General features: G+C 42.3%; 1 protein-coding gene across 2 annotated transcripts; it reads right to left on the bottom strand.

Annotated features, from left to right (window-relative positions):
* Positions 1-446: 446 nt before the first annotated feature.
* CFAP36 (cilia and flagella associated protein 36) lies at positions 447-20380 on the bottom strand. Of its 2 annotated transcripts, XR_014562773.1 has the most exons (11): positions 19945-20275; positions 14545-14609; positions 12967-13068; positions 11354-11468; positions 10307-10394; positions 10011-10062; positions 7558-7666; positions 6564-6694; positions 3317-3484; positions 1084-1257; positions 447-569 (listed from the first exon to the last, which is right to left on the bottom strand). XR_014562773.1 is itself a non-coding variant. In XM_083733707.1 (10 exons), exons 1-10 carry the CDS (start codon positions 20063-20065, stop codon positions 1171-1173), a joined length of 1038 nt encoding a protein of 345 aa, XP_083589833.1. In that variant the 5' UTR covers positions 20066-20380; the 3' UTR covers positions 447-1170. The 2 variants fall into 2 exon arrangements, 1 of the variants encoding a protein (XP_083589833.1); XM_083733707.1 differs by having other exon boundaries at positions 447-1257; positions 19945-20380.
* Between the last annotated feature and the right edge of the window lie 1770 nt (positions 20381-22150).

The following is a 22150-nucleotide window of genomic DNA, read 5'->3' as shown; positions in this document are numbered from 1 at the left end:
TTTTCCCCTGCCCCCCAAACCCGCTAACAATTTTCTTCTTAAGCTCTATATGAGGTGGGGACATCTGGCCTGTCTCCAAGCTTTTATTGAAAAAGGACCCAACGCATTTGGTCTCTCATCTTCCATCCATTTTCAAAGACTGTTGAGAGCTTTAAGAACACATGCAGGCCCTGCCCCACGAGTCACTTCTATAGCAACAATCAGTGTTTTTTTTAATAGTTTAATGACATGGAAAGTTAGGAGCGTTTGAATATTGGCTGACAAATACTGTACAAGATGAAGCTCCTCCCTTTCAAGTTACACAGTCTGCCTCAGGTGCTTTCTTCCCACCTTCCTTCCCGCTTGTTATGGTGGGTTTCTTTTTGCCACAGGACAGCCCACATTTCAAATGCCTGGGGCCCTTCAACTGATTTTTTTCAAAGAAAAAGATTACATCTGCCAACATGTCTCAGTTAAATACTATTTTAATAAAAAGTTACATGAAATGTGGATGAGCTGTGTTTCTTACTGTGTTGGAAATTTGTAGACGGTAGCCTTCTGGTGCCGGAAGCGCTGGGAGAGTGATTGTTCTGAATAAAGCACAAATAATATTGAATAGGTTCACTTAAAATATATGAAAATATATTAGCTTACTCTGTTTCTTCAGCCTGCTTCAAACATTACACAGCATATTTATATGTAGGCAAATTTACAATGTGCCTACTTCTGCCCTGTAATTTGCAAGGTTGAGCTCTATACAGTTGATTTTAAACTTCATGTTGATTTAAAACTTGACACTTCTACATTCATCTGTATATAAAATCAAAACAAGTTTAAACACTTTAATGTCAGTCTACCAATGTACTTTTGACAAAAGAACCGACAAATATTAAACCAAGCAAAAGAGTTACAGTGTTCACATTCAGCAATACGTATTGGAATCGTAAGAATCTAAACTGCTGGATGCTTAAGACTTTGGAATGACCAAGCCTACCTTTAAAAAAAAAGCAAAATAAATCATTACTTTTATCTAATTTAAGTCTATTTTTAAAAAAAACAAGAAAAAAGTTAATGTTTAATATAGAAAATCAAATTAATGCATACAATGTTTGTGAGCAAAGAATTCAGTTCATGGTTAAATATACTAAACAGTCATTCTTGTCCCCAACTCCTAGAAGCAGCTTCTCTGAACTATCGCTTATTAATAACTTCTTCTTTAAGTTTTGCTGCAAGGATTCTTTTCTTTAACAACCTTTGCTCCTCTTCTTCTGTCATTCCCTAAAAATAAAAATGTGAAATTTTAAACTGCAATATCCTTTGCTAAGTTACACAGTACTATGCATTTCTATATAGACATACTTCCAGTTTAATGTAACTTTGTCTTGGTTAAAATGTGCATAAGATTTTAGCCCATCAAGTATGGAAGAATAATTTTGCATAGAACATTGTAGGTTCAGCAGTTTGTAAGGCAAACATGTTACGGAGCTCTTTTCGGTGTGACATTTAAGAGAGAGAAACCTGCACTCCTGACCAACGCAGAGACCTGGACATCCATGCTGGGGGCTGAGTCTAGGAGACACCTAAACTGACCCTGTACCTTCTGAATAGCTATTCCCTGTTCTGCCTTCTGACTGACCAAGAGCACGTCTCTCTTGCCTAGATTGTTTCAATGTGTTCACCTTCATCCAGCCTGTTACTGAGGACAGACATGGGCTTAGATCGTTGGATGTTGGTGGAAAGAAATGCCTGGGTGTCATCAGCATACTGTTGACACATAACCCCAGAACGCCCTACAGCCTCTCCCAACGTTTTCAAGTAAACGTTAAACAGCATGTGGGACAGAAGAGAACCCTGAGGGACCCCCAAGGCATCAAACAGGAGTCCCCTTCAACCACATTCTGGATTCGCCCCTCCAGAAAGGAGCAAGAGTCCATGCAAAACAGTGCCTCCAAGTCCCATTCCAGCAAGGCAGCCCAGATGGATGCCATGGTCAATGGTATCAAAAGCCGCTGAGAGCTCCAGTAGAACAAACAGGGACACATGCCATATGTGGAATAGTACTGCCCCAGCTAATAGTTGTCATCAGGATTGCTGCAAGAATGTGAAGCGGTCTGAACACATGAACGTTATCTCGCTTCCCAGTTTACAATGCAGTCCTGAGCATGTCTACTCTAAAGTAAGTCTCACTAAGTTCGATAGGGCTTACTCTAAAGTAACTGCATAGAGGAAACAAAAAAAAATTCCTTCCAGTAGCACCTTAAAGACCAACTGAGTTAGTTCTTGGTATGAGCTTTCGTGTGCATGCACACTTCTTCAGATAAGAAGTGGTATCTGAAGAAGTGTGCATGAACACGAAAGCTCATACCAAGAACTAACTCAGTTGGTCTTTAAGGTGCTACTGGAAGGAATTTTTTTTGTTTTGACTATGGCAGACCAACACGGCTACCTATCTGTAACTGCATAGAGGAGTGTAGCATAGTTAATGACACTTTTATAGGCAAATTAAAAGTTCATGCTATTACATGTGTGCATGTGTTGGGCTATTCACACACACAGGTGTGAATCAGCTCACTGACCCTAGAGTGTACACTCTAGATCTAGTGGCACATTAAATAGAAGCAAGTGGTCCAGCTCTTTTATCCTTTTCGTGCATCAACTCTGTAAAAAGGTAAAGGTAGAGGTACCCCTGCCCGTACAGGCCAGTCTTGACAGACTCGGGGGTTGTGCGCCCATCTCACTCAAGAGGCCAGGGGCCAGCGCTGTCCGGAAACACTTCCGGGTCACGTGGCCAGCGTGACGAAGCTGCTCTGGCGAGCCAGAGCCGCACACGGAAACGCCGTTTACCTTCCCGCTGGTAAGCGGTCCCTATTTATCTACTTGCACCCGGAGGTGCTTTCGAACTGCTAGGTTGGCAGGCGCTGGGACCGAGCAGCGGGAGCGCACCCCTCCGCAGGGATTCGAACCGCCGACCTTTCGATCGGCAAGTCCTAGGCGCTGAGGCTTTAACCCACAGCGCCACCTGCGTCCCTCATCAACTCTGTACTATGCAAGTATTACTGTAAGGATGTTTAGCATGTCTACCATCGTTGCTTTCTTAGCTCCCATTTCAACTCTGTTAGGAATTGTGGAAACAGGCTTGTGGCTGCATATCCTTAACTAGATGAGGAACTAAGCACAGACCTACTTTGAATACTGAGCAGTTGTGCTAGGATGCAGCCCTGCCCTCTGCCTACTCCACTACTGAACAGTGCTATTCAAAGCATCAGTTTGGAACTGCACATAGCCCTGCATTTCTCCAATGCAGACTGGCTGGTTAGAACATTCTCTCCTCTTTTACCTCCTTAGAAGGTAACAGCTCTTCTTTCTGCTCTGTACTTTGTGGTGGTGGCGGCGGCGGCGGCATATTAGTTTTGGACTCCTTCTTCAAAGCCATCAATGCATCTCGTTTCTGCTTTAGATAGTCTTCACGCTCCCTGAGCTCTTGTGCTCCAAGTTCTGATAGTTTCTGGTAAGTAGAATTTTAAAAGGCAGACTTATTGCATAGTTTCTGTAATGTATTTTTATCCAATTAGAGATTTGTGAATGAAAGAATGCAAGCTTTGTTTTTTAAAGAGTGTTAGATTAATTGTTAAAACATATATAGTCCCAACAAAATGGAAAAACAAAAGAGATGAAGGACAAGCATGTTTGTTTACAATGTACCGTATTTTTCACTCTATAAGACGCACTTTTTCCCTCCTAAAAAGTAAGGGGAAGTGTGTGTGCGTCTTATGGAGCGAATGCAGGCTGCGCAGCTATCCCAGAAGCCAGAACATTGGGATAGCCATGCAAAGCCTCTTCAGGGCAGGGGGAGCGTTCCTCCTGCTGCCCTGAAGAGGCTTTGTGTTGCTTTCGCTGAAGCCTGAACAGCAAGAGGGATCGCTGCGCATCAATCCCTCTTGCTGTTCTGGCTTCTGGTATTCAGAGTATTTTGTTTTCTTGTTTACCTCCTCCAAAAACTAGGTGCGTCTTATGGTCTGGTGCGTTTTATAGAGCGAAAAATACGGTATTTATAACAAGTAGTAATTTGATGCTACCCCGCTTCAAAAAAAGGATTCCACCAGGGGCCTTGAACTTTAATTGCTGCTGTGTTTTGGTAGCCTTTAAGCAAGTAGAAAGGGAGGTCTGGAGCAAGCCACAGGCAGAAAGAGAACATCAAGCACTTTGGATTGATTTCGTCTAAGCTAGAGAAGAATTGATGCAGGTGGCGCTGTGGGTTAAACCACAGGGCCTAGGGCTTGCCGATCAGAAGGTCAGTGGTTCAAATCCCTGTGATGGGGTGAACTCCCGTTGCTCGGTCCCTGCTGCTGCCAACCTAGCAGTTCAAAAGCACAAAGTGCAAGTAGATAAATAGGTACCGCACCGGTGGGAAGGTAAACAGTGTTTCCGTGCGCTACTCTGGGGTTCACCAGAAGCAGCTAAGTCATGCTGGCCACATGACCCAGAAGCTGTACGCCAGCTCCCTCGGCCAATAAAGCGAGATGAGCACCGCAACCCCAGAGTCGTTCACAATTCGACCTAATGGTAAGGGGTCCCTTTACCTTAGAGAAGAATTGAGGGAGCAGGTACCATTCGTTTTCTAATGTGGAACATTGCTAAGAACTATGGTAGCATCACTAGTGACATGCAAGCCACAATATTTTTTGCAGTGAGTGTACACGTTCACCGGTTTTGCACATTATGCAGAGCAGACTAAGGCTTGCTACCAGGTGTACAGTCAATTGGGAGTCGCAGTTGGTCCTTGCTGCCTGATAAGTGTACCTGATGAGTAAGCATGCTTGACACACTTACACTTTACATTTACAGATAGGTAGCCGTGTTGGTCTGCCATAGTCAAAACAAAAAAAATTCCTTCCAGTAGCACCTTAAAGACCAACTAAGTCAATTCTTGGTATGAGCTTTCGTGTGCATGCACACTTCTTCAGATACACTGAAACAGAAGTTTCCAGACCCTTCTATATAGTGAGAAGGTGGGGATTGGCAGATAGCTGTGATGAGCCTGTTGACGACTCTTAACGACTGCAATAGGTCTTACAGGAAGAAGCAAGGTCTTCCTGTAAGACCTATTGCAGTCGTTAAGAGTCGTCAACAGGCTCATCACAGCTATCTGCCAATCCCCACCTTCTCACTATATAGAAGGGTCTGGAAACTTCTGTTTCAGTGTATCTGAAGAAGTGTGCATGCACACGAAAGCTCATACCAAGAATTGACTTAGTTGGTCTTTAAGGTGCTACTGGAAGGATTTTTTTTTGTTTACACTTTACATGTGTAATGTACACCTAAAAAGACAAAGTAGTACTTTCTTTTCTAAATTCTCCAAGGCATATAAAGGCTCACCTGGAAGGGATTTCATAATGAGCTTCTTTCAAATTAATACAAGAGGGAAAATGTATATACCAAAGTTGTTCCCTAATCTAGTCTGATACACTGGCAGACCTATCTTTAGTCAGAATATACTACTAAAGATAATATATGTGAAAGGAGCAGGGAGACTGCAGGATATATTACATTTTCAAGACCTTCTGCAAAGATGCCATAAACACAGGAATGCATGGCTGTTGGACTCAGATTTCCAGAAGTGACATTCTCTTTTAATAAAAAAGATATAAAACTGACATATGAACAACAGATGCCTTCTTAATTCAACTCAGCTGAACTGTTTAACTATGTCTGCCCTATCCTGCCACGTGACCAACAACAGACCACATCATCAACACTCTTCTTACTCTCTTAAAAAGAGAATGAACAATGAAATTTAAATTCAATCTCTGAGCACATTTATTCTAAATCTAGTTACAACTACATATTTTTTTCCTACAAACTTTAAGGTCAGTTTGTAGCATGTGCCCTTTTAAAAGTGTTGGGGGAGACAGTGTCTCATTAACATTTATGCTGACACATACCTTGTTGTGTATGGAATTGTGTTTCACAATAAATCAAATTTCCTTAGAATGTCTGAATACTGCTGAAGTGTGCTGAAAGTCAAATATCTATATCTAAAAAACTAAAATCCTCCTCCTCCATAGAAGTCTATAGTTATCCATCCTACTCATTCCTTGTGATTGTGCTATTCATTTTTGCTTTGTACACAAGAGTTCCTTTTCCTTCTCATATTCTACTGACTTCCTGGTATCTGGCTTCTCCCATTAGCACATTTAAACTCCTGACAAAACTCAACATTTCATTCTGACATTCTAACTGATTTTGCTTATTGATTCCACTCTCCTTACCTTCTATCTTCCTAAGATTGTAACTCTGGAAAGATATTTTTCTTGTTTTCATTTTATACATGGCACCTAGTTCTTGTGATGTTCAGTAAATGATATTCCAATGGTTCAAGCCAGCATTCCTCAACAGGGTGCCCCCCAGATGATTTGAACTCCAAATTCCCATCATGCCTGAACACTAGACACCAAGGTGGGGAACCATGGATCACACTTTCTAAATATTTATACACAACTATACCATACAAAAAGTAATCCAAAATGACATACTAGCTACTAAATAATATTTGTTATCTTAAATGAAGTGAGCGTTCAGCTTACACGTCCTTCAGTCCCCACTTGCTTTGCTACACATTCAGAGCCATTCCCTATGGTTTTCTTCCGACTCTCTTCCTTCAGTTTGGCAGAGGGCAGTTCCCGGGTAGGTAAGTGTTTGTGTTTTGCCTCTCGACCTAAATTTACATTGAAAGGAACTAATCCATCATACGTTCATCATACTAATACAAATCAAAGGTAAGGGATCTTTGTACCTTGATGGATTTTAACCAAAGAGCAAGAATTTTAAAAACAACACTTCATTTCCTAAAGGCTTCCCAAATACTAATATTTTATGGATTGTATTCCAACTAAGTCCACTACATTAAATGAGGCTACTCCAACTTAACCATTTCCATTAACTTCACTAGGTCTTCTGAGCAGAAAGAACACACAAAATAAACACTGTGAAGTGCTTTACCCATCAAAAACAAAATACCAGGTTTTATTCAGTGTTCACGGTGCTTTTCATCTCCTTCAGTTCTGAATGTTTGAGGTCTGTTCTCTGGTTTATTACATCAAGTGGGACTGAGCCTTAACAGGAAAGCAGGAGCAAGGTCTTCTGTTGAGACTTAGACATTTCCTGTCTGAGCTGCAGGGAGAGCTGCATGGCCTGCTAGAAGACCTCTCAACATCCACGAAGCAATACCATTTACAGTAAGAATAACTGTTTCTTCTCCCCATCCCAATTTCCTCTGGAGCATGTCAGGTGCTATTGCTCTTGGGATGAACTGACAGCTGGGTTTTGCTCATGCTTAGAGTCTAAACAATTGCTATACCAGGTTTCCAAAGAGTCTCTGCTTTTCATTTTCCAAACATACAACACAAAGTTCAACTGAAGCATCAAAATTCTTCCCTCCCAGCATTCCCATTTAAATGTCAATTCCCATTTATTTATAATATTTTATGACCACCCAATCCAAAGTCCTGAGTGGTTCACACCAAGTTATGCTGTATATTTTTTCATCTCTGTATTTTAGATACCTGCAGTTAATCATACCTGATGAATGTTTTGTAGTATGGTCAGCAGGCTCTTTAGTTCCTGCACTTTCACTCAGATGTCCTGGAGATTTGTGTGCACCATCAGATGATCTCTGTTTCTCATGTGACTATATATTTAAGGGGAGGGAGAGATAATAGAACAGTATCCAGTAATGCACTCAAGACACTAAAAACAAGTACAGCCAAAGCCATATATAGCTTTTCGCAGTCTTAGAGCTACTAAAACATGGTTTTTGACAAATGCTATACTCTCACAAAATTATGCTTTCACAAATTAATTAGGTAAGTGTGCTTGATCTCATTTAAAACATGGGAAGTTCTGCTATGGCTATACTTTAACCCAACTTTAAAATCATCCTTATGATCTTCTCCACTCATGTATGGGAAATGGATGGCAGCTAACAGATTGAGGTTGAATCTTGACAAGACAGAAGTACTGTTTTGGGGGGACAGGAGGTGGCGGGTGTGGAGGACTCCCTGGTCCTGAATGGGGTAACTGTGCCCCTGAAGGACCAGATGCGCAGCCTGGGAGATATTCTGGACTCACAGCTGTCCATGGAGGTCAGGTTAATTCTGTGTCCAGGGCAGCTATTTACCAGCTCCATCTGGTATGCAGGCTGAAACCCTACCTGCCCGCAGACTGTCTCGCCAGAGTGGTGCGTGCTCTAGTTATCTCTCGCTTGGACTACTGCAATGCGCTCTACGTGGGGCTACCTTTGAAGGTGACCCGGAAACTACAACTAATCCAGAATGCGGCAGCTAGACTGGTGACTGGGAGTGGCCACCAAGACCATATAACACCGGTCTTGAAAGACCTACACTGGCTCCCAGTACGTTTCCGAGCTGTACGTTTGGTGCTGACCTTTAAAGCTCTAAACAGCCTCGGTCCAGTATACCTGAAGGAACGTCTTCACCTCCATCGTTCTGCCCGGACACTGAGGTCCAGCGCCGAGGGCCTTCTGGCGGTACCCTCACTGCGAGAAGCCAAATTACAGGGAACCAGGCAGAGGGCGTTCTCAGTAGTGGCACCCGCCCTGTGGAAAGCCCTCCCACCAGATATCAAAGAGAAAAATAACTACCAAATGTTTAGAAGACATCTGAAGGCAGTCCTGTTTAGGGAAGCTTTTAATGTTTAATAAGGTAAAGGTAAAAGTACCCCTGCCCATACGGGCCAGTCGTGTCCGGCTCTAGGGTTGCGTGCTCATCTCGCTCTAGAGGCAGTGAGCCGGCGCCGTCCGAAGACACTTCCGGGTCACGTGGCCAGTGTGACGAAGCTGCAGCTGGCGAGCCAGCACCAGCGCAGCACACTGAAACGCTGTTTACCTTCCCGCTATAAAGCGGTACCTATTTATCTACTTGCACTTAAGAGTGCTTTCGAACTGCTCGGTGGGCAGGAGCTGGGACCGAACGACGGGAGCTCACCCCGCTGCGGGGATTCAAACCGCCAACCATACAATCAGCAAGTCCTAGGCACTGAGGTTTTACCCACAGCACCACCCGCGTCCCAGTTTAACAGGTTATTGTATTTTAGTGTTTTGTTGGAAGCCGCCCAGAGAGGCTGGGGAAACCCAGCCAGATGGGCAGGGTAATAATAATAAATTATTATTAAATTATTATTATAATAAGCTCCCCGCTTCAGTCTCCCCATCACACATATCCAAAAGACCTCTCAGAGACTGAGGGGCCCGCTAGAAGCCACCACATAAGGCACTATTGCTGCTGTTAAGACAAAATAACTACCACTTCCTCTGTGCTTAAGAACTGATTTCTGGGAGAGGGCACTCATATTCATGCATATGTATTGCTGGCATATAAGCACTAGGAACATGCTAAGAAATATGAATGGAGAAAACAGCAACCTCTAAAGCACATTCAAAGTGAGGCACATACAAGACAGGCATTAATTCTATTCCAGATAAACACCCTTGAATGAGACACTAACTTTCCCAACCAATAGGACAAGGCTGTTCTCATGGCTCTTAATAGACATCCTGACAAATTGATCTCAGAATGCTGCGTGTCTTCCATATGGAATCTCTCTCCCCGCCCAGATGTTGTCTACCTTCATTAGGGCCTGTAGATGATTAGTTAATATTTTCTTCCACTGCAGCACCATCTATCACCTACTTTGTGATTCATTAAAAATAGTCTTTATTTCAGAATATTTTCTCACACCATCATCAGTCAGCTTCCTGAACGATTTGCTCAGTAGCGTGATAAAGGGACACTCATCATATCCATGTCATCAAGTTCACAAAAGAAAAAAGGGAAAGGAAATGAGAGTTGCAAAGAAAGCATATGTAACAAGGATATGCTGATAGTTTTATTAAGCCACCAAAGCCTGATGAGAAGCACATGTATTTGATGGAAGGCTGGATTTATAGAGCTGTAATTAAATAATAACATCACTACATTCACAGAGTAGATTAATTCAATTGAACTTCAACATACCTCATTAGTTCTTTTCCTTTCTTGCTCCAGATCATATTCCTCCTTTGACTTTCTGCAAAACAGAATGAGGGAACACACAATTCAACAGTTCAGTTATTTAACTGCTCACTCACAATGCAAGAACCATGAGCAGCCTCTCCTGACAGTCAAAATGTGCCCAATTTTGGGGATCCCTCCTTTTCCCCTCAATCACTTGGGCCCCAGCCCATGAAATTCAGGAGGTTCTCCCAACTCTCAGAATAGGCACTTGGGAGGCACAATTTGTTAGAGAAACAAAACAAAAAGGGTATTTTTACCTGAGTACCTCCCTTAATATTTTCATTTCCTCTTCTTCAATTTCAGTATATGCATCAGACCCATCCGTCAAACAATCAGGTAGCACACCTGTTTAAAAAAAAACAAAGAAAGAGGAGTCAAGGAGGATGACATTCAGTTTTCCACAGATGAAGTACAAGCTGTTATCTGATTGTCAAAATGTGCACAGAAACTTAACTTTTAGAAGTGATCATTTTTAGGTGATTTCCACCGGAATTATCTCCATATGTGTAAAATAAAAAAGACATTTGTTACAGAAACCTTGGAAGATTATTAAAGAAAGAGAGAGATTGGAAACTCAAGCATCTGTAGCAACATCTTGAACTCTGTTTGAATCCCACATAACAAACCTAACAGACAATATTACAGTTGGATTAAAAGAAATATGAAACAGATCACAGAAAAAGGCATTTTAATTAATAGATATTGCTTCATACAAATTCAGTCAAGTAAGAGAACTATCCATCATTTAAGTCCTTCCCTGCCCCTCTTTTTCAAATGACTGAAAGCCCAGCTCCTTTAAGAATGGAGGAGAAAGGGAATTATGTACAGTAGATGCTTTTCAACTATCCCAAGCTGTCCTGTGGGATAACCAAGGTACAAATAACTTGGAAAAAGCAGTGTGTGTAATTCAGCTCCCCTCTCATTTTGGGCTGCTCATTTGAGCATTGACTGCAGCAACAGGAAGGAGGAGAACAAGAAAAACCCAGAAAGAGCTCACCTTCTGCCCAGTCTAGCCGATCTTCTTCCTCTGTTTATCTTCCTGCCTTCACACTTTCCCTTCTCTGCTCCTCATTGCCTTTTCAAAATATTTTTTCTTTCCACCCTCTTAGCCTTCAGTATCTTGCCCCTTTAATGCTATTCTTTCAACTCCGTCGCTGTTGTGTCTCATGCCGCTTTTGACCACTTGCCCATGCCTCATTGAGCCCGCTGAAGCCCCCTGCCTCAGAAAAACCTGAAGCCACCCCTGGTCTCAGCAAATGAAGAGATGAAATGGGAAGACAATTTTCTCATTGGCCGCTACTCACCATTTCTTTCCTGAATTATTCTTATGGCTTGCAGTTGCATTTCAATATTTTTCTGGACCATCATCTCTTTAAACAACCTGAAATCTTCAGCTGCCAATACTGGCTGCAAGATGGCCTGCGTGAGAAAAGATGTTTTATAATAATTTAATAATAATAATAATAATAATAATAATAATAATAATAATAATAATAATAATTTATTTATACCCCGCTCATTTGTTTAAATCTTACAGTGCAAACAAATCTGCAATCTGATCATTTTTTTAAAACAGGCTCAAGTCCCACATTACTGCAATGGTATAAATTTAGGGAGGAAAGTTCTGAACAAGTTATTGTACCACCACCTACACGGCTTTATAGCTTTCCTCCTATACCACCTTAAAGGTAAAGGGACCCCTGACCATTAGGTCCAGTCGTGACCGACTCTGGGGTTGCGGCGCTCATCTCGCTTTATTGGCCGAGGGAGCCGGCATACAGCTTCCGGGTCATGTGGCCAGCATGACTAAGCAGCTTCTGACGAACCAGAGCAGCACACGGAAACGCCATTTACCTTCCCGCCGGAGCGGTACCTTTTTATCTGCTTGCACTTTGATGTGCTTTCGAACTGCTAGGTTGGCAGGAGCAGGGACTGAACAACGGGAGCTCACCCCGTCACAGGGAACCGCCGACCTTCTGATCGGCAAGTCCTAGGCTCAGTGGTTTAACCCACAGCGCCACCTGTGTCCCTTACGTAGGAGTAAACCCCACAGAATTGATGAAAGTTACTTCTGATAAGATATTAAAAGAGGGCTGCATTGTCCTTTACCCAAGTAGTCCTACTAATCAAGACTATATATTATCGGAATACGGGAAATCATCTAGTCTCTCTCATGGGAAGGTATGCAAATACCTGTTCCCAGGAGGTTACAATAATGAACATTTATATCAGAACTAGGGAATCTCTGGCCCTCCAGGCCTCTCTATTCAGCCTCCCTCCAACTGGCAGCCTGTGGCACAGCCATAGCTTGCTCTTACTGCATCAATACTTGCTGTATGTGCTCATATGTGCCTGCAGAAACACTTAGTGTTTGCAACTGTCCTGGATAGTAAGAAGTATTTTTAATTAGTATATTGTTTAATTGTGCTGCATGTTAATATCAATATAATGTGCAACACTGAGTAATGAGCGCATCCTGAGTCAGCAGGTAGTGCAACTACAAAACCAGAAACTGGCAATAACACGCCAGCACCCCTTGCACCTGATCCTATGTGCTTTTTCACCACTGCCATGGAACCAAACCACAGGTAACTTGCTAAGACACCTTCATCATTAGTAGTCCACTAGTTCACTTTTTTCTCAGCTTCTGGATGGAAGTTGAGTGACAAGGGCTGCAGTCTTAAACATATTGTTAAACATGAGTTCCGTTACCTTCAATGCTCATTCTTTTTAGCCTGTTGACTTTTAATTTGTGAGGTTTTATATATGCAAAGCATGCATTCTGTTAAACTGAAACATCACTGTGTGTGTTTGACACAGGAGGGTTTTTTTTAAAAAAAAAATTAAAATATATACAAAGGGAACACAATCACCTATCTCCAGGATTGTTTTTCAACTTTGCTAAAAGAAAATTTACCTGTGAGGTACGAGTCTTGGCAAGAGGAGACATACAAGCTTCCTGGAATTTGTCTTCATTGATTCCAACTTCTTTAAGGTAACTGTCTAACAGCTTTTCAACCTGCAAAAAATGGATGGCGGAAAAGATTATTCTACAATTCTCTATAGCCTTGAACCTTACCCCCTTCCTTTAAACTGGGATATAGATATTTATTTATTTATAATAAATAATGTAAGTCATTGTACATAAGTTAGTTTACTTGGTTTGCTGCTGCCAAGTTTCCCTATTTCTCTTAATTTATATAGCAGCATATATGTGCATGATGTTTTACAAAATACAGGAGTACATTCCTGGAATTTGAGATTTGCAATCAATAAAGGGAAAACAACACTGGAACAGGAGAGAAAGGAAAGTGGAAGGAATTAGGGAAATAATATGTGATGATTTCAGTTGCACTTGCTTAGGCTTAGCTACAATACAGAATAGGAACTATGGGGGTTGTGCCCAAAGGTTTAATGAAAAAGTGGGTTTTGAGGAGGAATCTGAATGAAGAGATATGGAAATGCAGAGGTGCTCTAGGGGGCAGTTCAAGGCCTAGGGATCAATAATGCAGAAATAATGGAGGCCTTTGGAGAATACCCAGACAGTTAAGGGGTGGTGGTGCTGTATAAGCCATCATAGGCAGTATGTATTGGGATGTAAGTGGAGAGAAGGAGGACAAGGCCAAAAAAGTACTCAGGTGGATAGTTATCACTGTGCATTACTAAGACACTATGGATGCTTCCAGATGAGGACTTAATATCACAAACACGCTGTTCATATCATGGTTTATGTCTGCGTAATTGGCTTACTAGTTTTCCCACATTCCATTTTTTCAGTTACAGACATTAGTTGCTCTCAGCCATTTGCCACCCACTAGTGAGCTTGGCAGAATGATCTCTTGTGCTCTTTTTCTTGTTCCTCCCCTCTGTCACTCCTCTCCCAGCCCTACACTACTTTTTTCCAGTTTAGGTACATATGCAAGGACAACTGCTGCTAATATTCTTGCTGTGATGGGAACACAACAAATATAAATAATTCTAAGTGGTCTGAAACAGCAGAACTTGGATGTGCCAGATTATGACATAATTCAAGACAAAGTAGAACAGGAGCTCACTCCTAAAATCTTATTTTCAGACTCTATCACAGGAGCAATGAGCCATAGTTTTAATCTTTAAAAAGAAAAGAATGGCTATAGAAATGATTGACTGAATGGGGTGAAAGCAGGAAAAAAGATGCAGGCAATTGCTTTTGATTGCGGTCATATAACCACAGCAATATCAAGTTCTGGCTATAAAGGCTCAGCACAAAATAAAAGGATACAGTTTCTTCAATCTAGAGCATCTGCAACAAGCTAGGGCAATGATAACTAAGCACAATGCAAAGACTCAAAGATGGCAGAACAATAGCTCTTTTACATTAAACCATTATTCAGCTAATTTTCAAAAAATGTAATACTCATAGGAATATATAAGTTGCCAGAAGTGGTGCACAAACCATTCATGTTTCAATAGCACTTTTTTCTTACAAAGTGAAAATGAAACAACCACTACTCACCAGAGCTTTATATTCCTGATGAATCTCAGTGTAAGACAGCTTGCTTTCTTCTTCTTCATCAAAAACTAAGGAGACAAGTTTTTCTTTTTTTAAAATGTGAATTCTCAAAAAAAAAAGTTTCCAAAATAATCTGCAACTAGAAACCTTTTCAAATAACATTCCTAGTATAGTGAAATTTATCTAAATAAAAAGGTAAGACCATCCATAACATTAGATGGCCAATCCAACAGGCAATTGTATCTCACTTCCAGATTTATTCCATCCTCCATGACACACACACCCCTCTGCTTTCTTCTCTTCTACTGGCATATAACACCTCTGCCCACTCAGTCCCTCACATACTTTTTTTGCCTTATTCTTACTTACACCTACGAGTGGTATGTATTAACCGCAAGATTCCCTTTGAGCCCAAGTTCAGCATTTCTAAACACATTCCAACTCAGTCCAAGGTGCTTCATGGGCTGCCAATTCAGTTCAGGCTCCACCTAAGCCTTCCACATTCCCTACCTTTCCATTTGCGACTGGGAATTCTTTTTTAAGGCCATAACCCCCCCCCCCCTTTAACAGACCTGGATGGAGCTTGCAGACATTCTCACCCCCTCCACAGTGAGGAAAGCCTGTCAAAACCAAAGAGTTTTGTGCTGGACACCTTTGAAAGTTTTATATCTGTAACTTTTTTCTATTGCTATGGAACTGAAATGTGTGGGCAAGGTTGCTCAAATCTGAGGGCACAAATCAGATTTCCCATTAACAGCTGCAGTGGTTGTTTTCCTGCAAGGGCAACCAGCACAGTTTTAGTGTAAGTAACAAAAGGAAATGCGTAATCTCCCCTGGTGTTTTGTGTCCAGATGTTCTGCAAACTGAGAGTAAGAAACATTTGAGCTAGGATTCTTTAAAATTAATTTTCAGGTGGGAAGAACTAGAAGAGATTTGATTTCCAAGTACCATTATTCCTTCTGATTACAAGTGTGACCTGTCAGTCAAAGCAGAGCTTTCCCTCTTCCCACTCTGATATTTGATCTCCCTCTTCCAACCCACCCTGGCATTATGGCAAGTTTAGAGACATTACTGTCACTTTCAGCAAATGCATGTCTACAACATTTTTTGAATGTCTGGATTGCTTATGCATCACACAGCATTTCAGGGCACCCCACTTCAAATGATGCTACCTTGTACAGATCCTACTTTGTTTCTGACAAGCCAAAAATCCCTCCACAGTAACAACTTTGACTTGGGATTCAGTTGAATATGGACACCCCGTACTCCTAACCCTTCTACTTCCAGCAAATCATATCTATTCTGAGCATCCTTAACAATGAAATCCATAAGTCTACCCTTCTTTTCAGCAATCAGGTAGGATCTTGATGCACAATTTGGAAAATCCCAAATCATAAATTTCACTCAAAATTTACACAAACTAGAACACTGTTGCAAGCAGCAGCCCTAGGCAACAATATACTTCAGTTTAACAACACCTGATGTAAGATATCTGTCTGTATGGACAATAGAGTAATACAGTAATAATATATTAGTCTACAAAAAAAATCCAGAAGTGCTCTGATGAAAATTCAGCTAACTTCTCTGACACTCAGAATAAGCAAATCATTCCAAAAACAAAGTGGTTGTTAACGGAGGCCTAACCAAGTTTCAGTTTCATCTTGCCTATAGGAAAGACATACAGTCATACCTTGGAAGTCGAACGGAATCCGTTCTGGAAGTCCATTTGACTTCCAAAACGTTCAAATACCAAATCGTGGCATCTGATTGGCTGCAGGAAACTTTTGTATATTTTGATGTATTTAAGATCTGTTTTTAAATTGCTATGCATATATTTATTGCTAATATATTATGTTTTCTGGCATACACAACTTCAGAAACATTTCTTGGGACGCAATTTAAACATTATAAAATAACTAAATTATCTATCAAATTGCATCTCACTGTATGTAGGTGAGTGACCCCGATGACCCCTGTATGTAGGTGAGTGACAGGCTCAAGCTTAAACAATGTAGCTGCAGTAATTTTTTAATGGGGAGACCTTTCTGAAATTAAGAGCCAGCAACTCACAGTTTAATAAGTAAGGAATGAACAATCTTAAAAATCTTTATTTTACAAAATAAATCAGCCCAATCCTGCTGTAGCCACACATGCTTAAAAATGCCATGAACAGCTTCAGAACATGAATGGAAATACCTACTCTACTGAAAGCAAGAAATTGCAGACATACATGCACATTCCAAACTCATGTTCTGTTAATACCCATACTCCTTGATCCAGCAAAGCAATAAACACATGGACAACCTGTTTACATATGCAGATGTCTTAAACTGGATTTGTCCAAGTCTGTTTTAAGTTTGCTCTTCAAACAAAATACTTCAGGAAACTTTTAAAGGGTTGCATAAACACTTCTTCATCCAGATTTGTAAATAAAAATAATAAAATCCTGGATTCCAAACATTCCCTTTCTTGCCCACTTCACAAAATTCACATCCTCTAGTCTAGCTAGTATCTGCCTCCAGCTTTTCTAGAAATGTTCCAACCAGAACAGAGTCAACAACAGTAAGCTATCTCCCACCAAAAGAATTAAGAGTCATAAAAAGTTATCTGCCTCAGCAAAACGCAATAGTGACTCAGTGCAAAAGCTATTAAAAACTGTAAGGTACGTGGATAGAGAAGCTCAAAATGAAAAGGTTTTGGGAGATTTGACAGCTCTGTAATTCTGATGTCATATAACCACCTTCATAGCAACTTCACTGAATTCTGTGTGATCCTCTACTTAAGGGATTTTAGGACCTCCTACGCATACACCAGAAATCTACAAAATAACCAATATGTGCACAATCCAGTCCAAAATAAAGGTGCTCCCCCCTTTTTTTTTTACATCCCAACAGAAACGTTACTCAGGTTTTTTTGTTCCAACGGGTTTGACACGTGCACTTAATTTTGCTTTTGGAGGGGGTACAACCGCAAGCGTGCTACAACGATGGGAATTTTATTTTTACATCTCCGTATATAGCCAATGGTGAAAGATGGTGAAAGATACAGGAAATTGAATGCAGATTTCCAAAGAATAGCAAGGAGAGACAAGAAGACCTTCTTAAACGAGCATTGCAAAGAAATAGAGGAAAGCAATAGAATGGGAAGAACCAGAGATCTGTTAAGAAAATTGGAGATATGAAAGGAACATTTCATACAAAGATTTCCATAATAAAGGACAAAAGTGGAAAGGACCTAACAGAAGCAGAAGACATCAAGAAGAGGTGGCAAGAATACACAGAGGAATTATACCAGAAAGAAATGGATGCCTCGTATACCCCAGGTAGTGTGGTTGCTGACCTTGAGCCAGACATCCTGGAGAGTGAAGTCAAATGGGCCTTAGACAGCACTGCAAATAACAAGGCCAGTGGAAGTGATGGTATTCCAGCTGAACTATTTAAAATTTTAAAAGATTATGCTGTTAAGGTGCTACACTCAATATGCCAGCAAGTTTGGAAAACTCAGCAGTGGCCAGAAGATTGAAGATCAGTCTACATCCCAATCCCAAAGAAGGGCAGTGCCAAAGAATGCTCCAACTATCGCACAATTGCACTCATTTCACACACTAGCAAGGTTATGCTTAAAATTCTACAAGGAAGGCTCAAGCAGTATGTGGACCAAGAACTCCCAGAAGTGCAAGCTGGATTTAGAAGAGGCAGAGGAACCAGAGACCAAATTGCAAACATGCGCTGGATTATGGAGAAAGCTAGAGAGTTCCAGAAAGACATCTACTTCTGCTTCATTGACTATGCAAAAGTCTTTGACTGTGTCGACCACGGCAAACTATGGCAAGTTCTTAAAGAAATGGGAGTGCCAGATCACCTCATCTGTCTCCTGAGAAATCTCTATGTGGGACAAGAAGCTACAGTTAGAACTGGATATGGAACAACTGATTGGTTCAAAATTGGGAAAGGAGTACGACAAGGCTGTATTTTGTCTCCCTGCTTATTTAACTTATATGCAGAATTCATCATGCGAAAGGCTGGGCTGGATGAATCCCTAGCTGGAATTAAGATTGCCGGAAGAAATATCAACAACCTCAGATATGCAGATGACACAACCTTGATGGCAGAAAGTGAGGAAGAATTAAAGAACCTTTTAATGAGGGTTAAAGAGGAGAGCGCAAAATATGGTCTGAAGCTCAACATCAAAAAAACGAAGATCATGGCCACTGGTCCCATCACCTCCTGGCAAACAGAAGGGGAAGAAATGGAGGTAGTGAGAGATTTTACTTTCTTGGGCTCCATGATCACTGCAGATGGTGACAGCAGCTACAAAATTAAAAGACGCCCGCTTCTTGGGAGAAGGGCAATGACAGGCCTAGACAGCATCTTGAGAAGTAGAGACATCACCTTGCCAACAAAGGTTCGTATAGTTAAAGCTATGGTTTTCCCAGTAGTGATGTATGGAAGTGAGAGCTGGACCATAAAGAAGGCTGATCGCCGAAGAATTGATGCTTTTGAATTATGGTGCTGGAGGAGACTCTTGAAAGTCCCATGGACTGCAAGAAGATCAAACCTCTCCATACTGAAGGAAATCAACCCTGAGTGCTCACTGGAAGGACAGATTGTGAAGCTGAGGCTCCAGTACTTTGGCCACCTCATGAGAAGAGAAGACTCCCTGGAGAAGACCCTGATGTTGGGAAAGATGGAGGGCACAAAGAGAAGGGGACGGCAGAGGACGAGATGGTTGGATAGTGTTTTCGAGGTTACCAGCATGAGTTTGACCAAACTGCGGGAGGCAGTGGAGGACAGAGGTGCCTGGCGTTCTCTGGTCCATGGGGTCACGAAGAGTCGGACACGACTAAACGACTAAACAACAACAACATATAGCCAATGGCCATCCCAATGGAGTATGAGCACGAATCACACAACTACAAGGCAAAAGACTGTTACCTGCATCAGGTCAGTACAAAATCTACAATGTCCAGAAATTAAAAGAAACATCCCTTCTGGTCAGCATCCCTAGAGGGTTTGGCACTTGCACTACCCGGAAAGGATTTCACTTTTACGCGCTTTGAAGGTATTTCGTTTCTAAGCGCCCTTGCGAACTGAATCAGCCCCAAATAAACAATAATAACGACGATCATTCCCGCAGCCTCCCCCGGTCCCTAAGTGCCACTGGGCCTCTTTACATACATTTCTGAGGGAACTGGGGGCCCACAAAAACAGATTTTTAAAACCGGGGAGGGCGAAGACTGCAGGGAGATTCCCCTCAGGGGAGTGGGGGAGAAAGTCTGTGAGGGAAGGATACGCTTATTCTTATTTCCTTATATCCCGCCTTTCTTCCCATATATTAATGGGAGGTGGTTCTCTACCCGCCCGCCCTCAGAGCCGCCGCCCCACCCCCCCGGTCGCTTCTCACCCTCGCACTTGTGCTCCACGAACTCCAGGATGGGGATGGACCAGGCGGGGCTGCGGAGGAAGCCGGCGATGCTGTCTACCACCCACTCCACCTCCGCCTCCGCCTCCCCCTCGGCCGCCATCTCATCTCCCCTCCCCTCTCTCCCTCACAGGCTCCCTCACGAAACGCGGGTGCGCGCCCGCTCGCGCGCGGCCTTCGAGGGGCGGGCGGGAAAAGAAGGCGAAGGGGAAAAGGCGGGCTGGAGGGAGAAAGAAAGAAAGAACCGCAAGGGCCTCACGCAAGGCGGCGGTTGGGCGGTGGGGGGGGGGTTCGGTTCCCGTCACTATGGCAACCGCCGTCACGGAACGGGCAGCGGGGAAGGAAGCGCGAGCGCACGTATTGTTACGCACGCGCGTCTGCGCTACCCCGCCCTCCTAAGGAGCGATCCAGTCACGCGCTCTCGTGCTCGCTCGCTTTCTCCAGCCGCGTCGCGACGCGAAGACGCATGCGCGTCGCGTTCGAAGTGGGGCTTCGTGTTCCCGTTATGTGTAAATCGAAAAACGTCAGTGTCCAACCGCCCGCTGCGGGGCGCGCGAGGTTCGCGAGCTCGCGGCAAACATTGGGGAGGGGGGAAGCCTGCCCCTATTGCTTCGTGTGTTGCTGATATATAAAGGAAATTAGGAAATAAAGCCCCCTAAGCGGTACCTTCCCATCCTCGCAATGACTGTACGCGGCAAATATTGGTTTGTGGAACCCATTAGCACACACAAAAACCACACCCCTCAAATTATGGGAATACAGTACATCAGTCAGGGCATGGACGAATTAGGGAAATCTGGCTTCTGCTGAGGCCCCTTCTCGTCCTCTCTCAATTGCGGGGATGGAGGGGGGTTATAGCAAAAGGTGCACTTTAGAAAAAAGGTGTCTCGCGTGGCACCTGGAAGACTCATTTTTATAGTGGCATGCACTTAGGTTGTCTAAAGGGTTATCCTTGGAGGGATGATGATGATGATAATGCTCTGCCTTTTCCTCTCAAGGTGTCATACAGATAAAAATAAGGACAGCTAAAAACATAGGAAAAAATAGCATTTTAAAAAAACATGTTTGTTTTTTAAATTGACAATATTCAAACATAACATGACAGACACAATACGTTTGTGGGCAACTCACTCTGCATTTTCCTGAGGGGAGCTCTACAAAAAAAGCTTTATGCCACAATGAACCTGATAGACTTTTGAAACGCCACACAACTCTGCTTAATATATAACAGAAAGGCGGGTAAGACATCCTGTGAAGGAAATATTCATGGCCTGGAGCAACGGCAACAAAAAAAAAAAGTTTTTATAAAATGCCACGAGAACCGGAAGGGCCATTATCCATATGAAGGAGAGTTTTTTCTCTTTTCCCCATCCATTTCCCCTTTTCCTCCAGTGGGCTTTTGCCCCCTCTTATCAGTATTAATGGCCACAAAGGGCCTATCCAAGTTAATGTGTTTTGTCTATTAATTTAGGACGAACTCAGCAAGAATGATGCTGTCATATTTCCACAGCTTATATATGCTGTCATATTTCCACAGCTTATACACACAGCTATCAATTGTTGTTTTGGTGAGTGAGGATGCAGTTGGAGCTAATTTGGTTTTTAATACGTTTTTGTCTTTTTCCGTTGCTGGAATACTTTGTTGGCCTCTATACGTTGAATTAAAAAAAATTAAGAAAAAGAGCTTTTACTTTCACCATGGAGGGAGGCAAGGCATTTGAGGTACCAAACTGCCTCAAGATAAATTGAATTAATTCAGGAGGCAGTCGTGCCCCAGTAGCTTAAAGGCCAAAAGCCTGGTTACAGAGGAAGCTTTCAGCTGTTGACTAAAACTATACACACATACACACACACACACACACACATACATATATACATATATATATATATAAATAAAGATGGTGCCAGGTGAGCCTCGCTGGGCGAAGCATTCCAGAAATGGGGGGCCAGCACAGAGAAGGACTGTTCTCATGTGCTCAAACTTCTTTTGGAAGGGGCACACAAAGAATTGTCTTTTTGTCATCACATCAAGGACATGTTAATTCTGATAGGCATTTAATTTAACCCATTAATTTATGTTGTCTTTATTGGGATACCGATGCCTTGGAGTGTAGAGTTTTTGAGGACAATCTCCCAGTGGCTGCAAATGCCTTTCGAAGGCACAACCATACCTGCTCAACTGGTGTAC

This window comes from Podarcis gaigeae, assembly GCF_964106915.1.
Source record: "Podarcis gaigeae genome assembly, chromosome: 3".
In the NCBI taxonomy this organism is placed as follows: domain Eukaryota; kingdom Metazoa; phylum Chordata; class Lepidosauria; order Squamata; family Lacertidae; genus Podarcis; species Podarcis gaigeae.
This window is presented reverse-complemented; position numbering and strand designations above follow the sequence as displayed.

Bases quoted from the DNA above. Each gene is read 5' to 3' on its own strand.
- CFAP36 (XM_083733707.1), bottom strand. From the start codon at position 20,065: ATGGCGGCCGAGGGGGAGGCGGAGGCGGAGGTGGAGTGGGTGGTAGAC. The intron at 10,063-10,306 runs GTAAAAATACCC...TCTGTTTTGCAG, and splicing joins ATATTAAGGGAGGTACTCAG to AAAGTCAAAGGAGGAATATG. The intron at 3,485-6,563 runs GTAAGCTGAACG...TCTACTTACCAG, and splicing joins AAGTGGGGACTGAAGGACGT to AAACTATCAGAACTTGGAGC.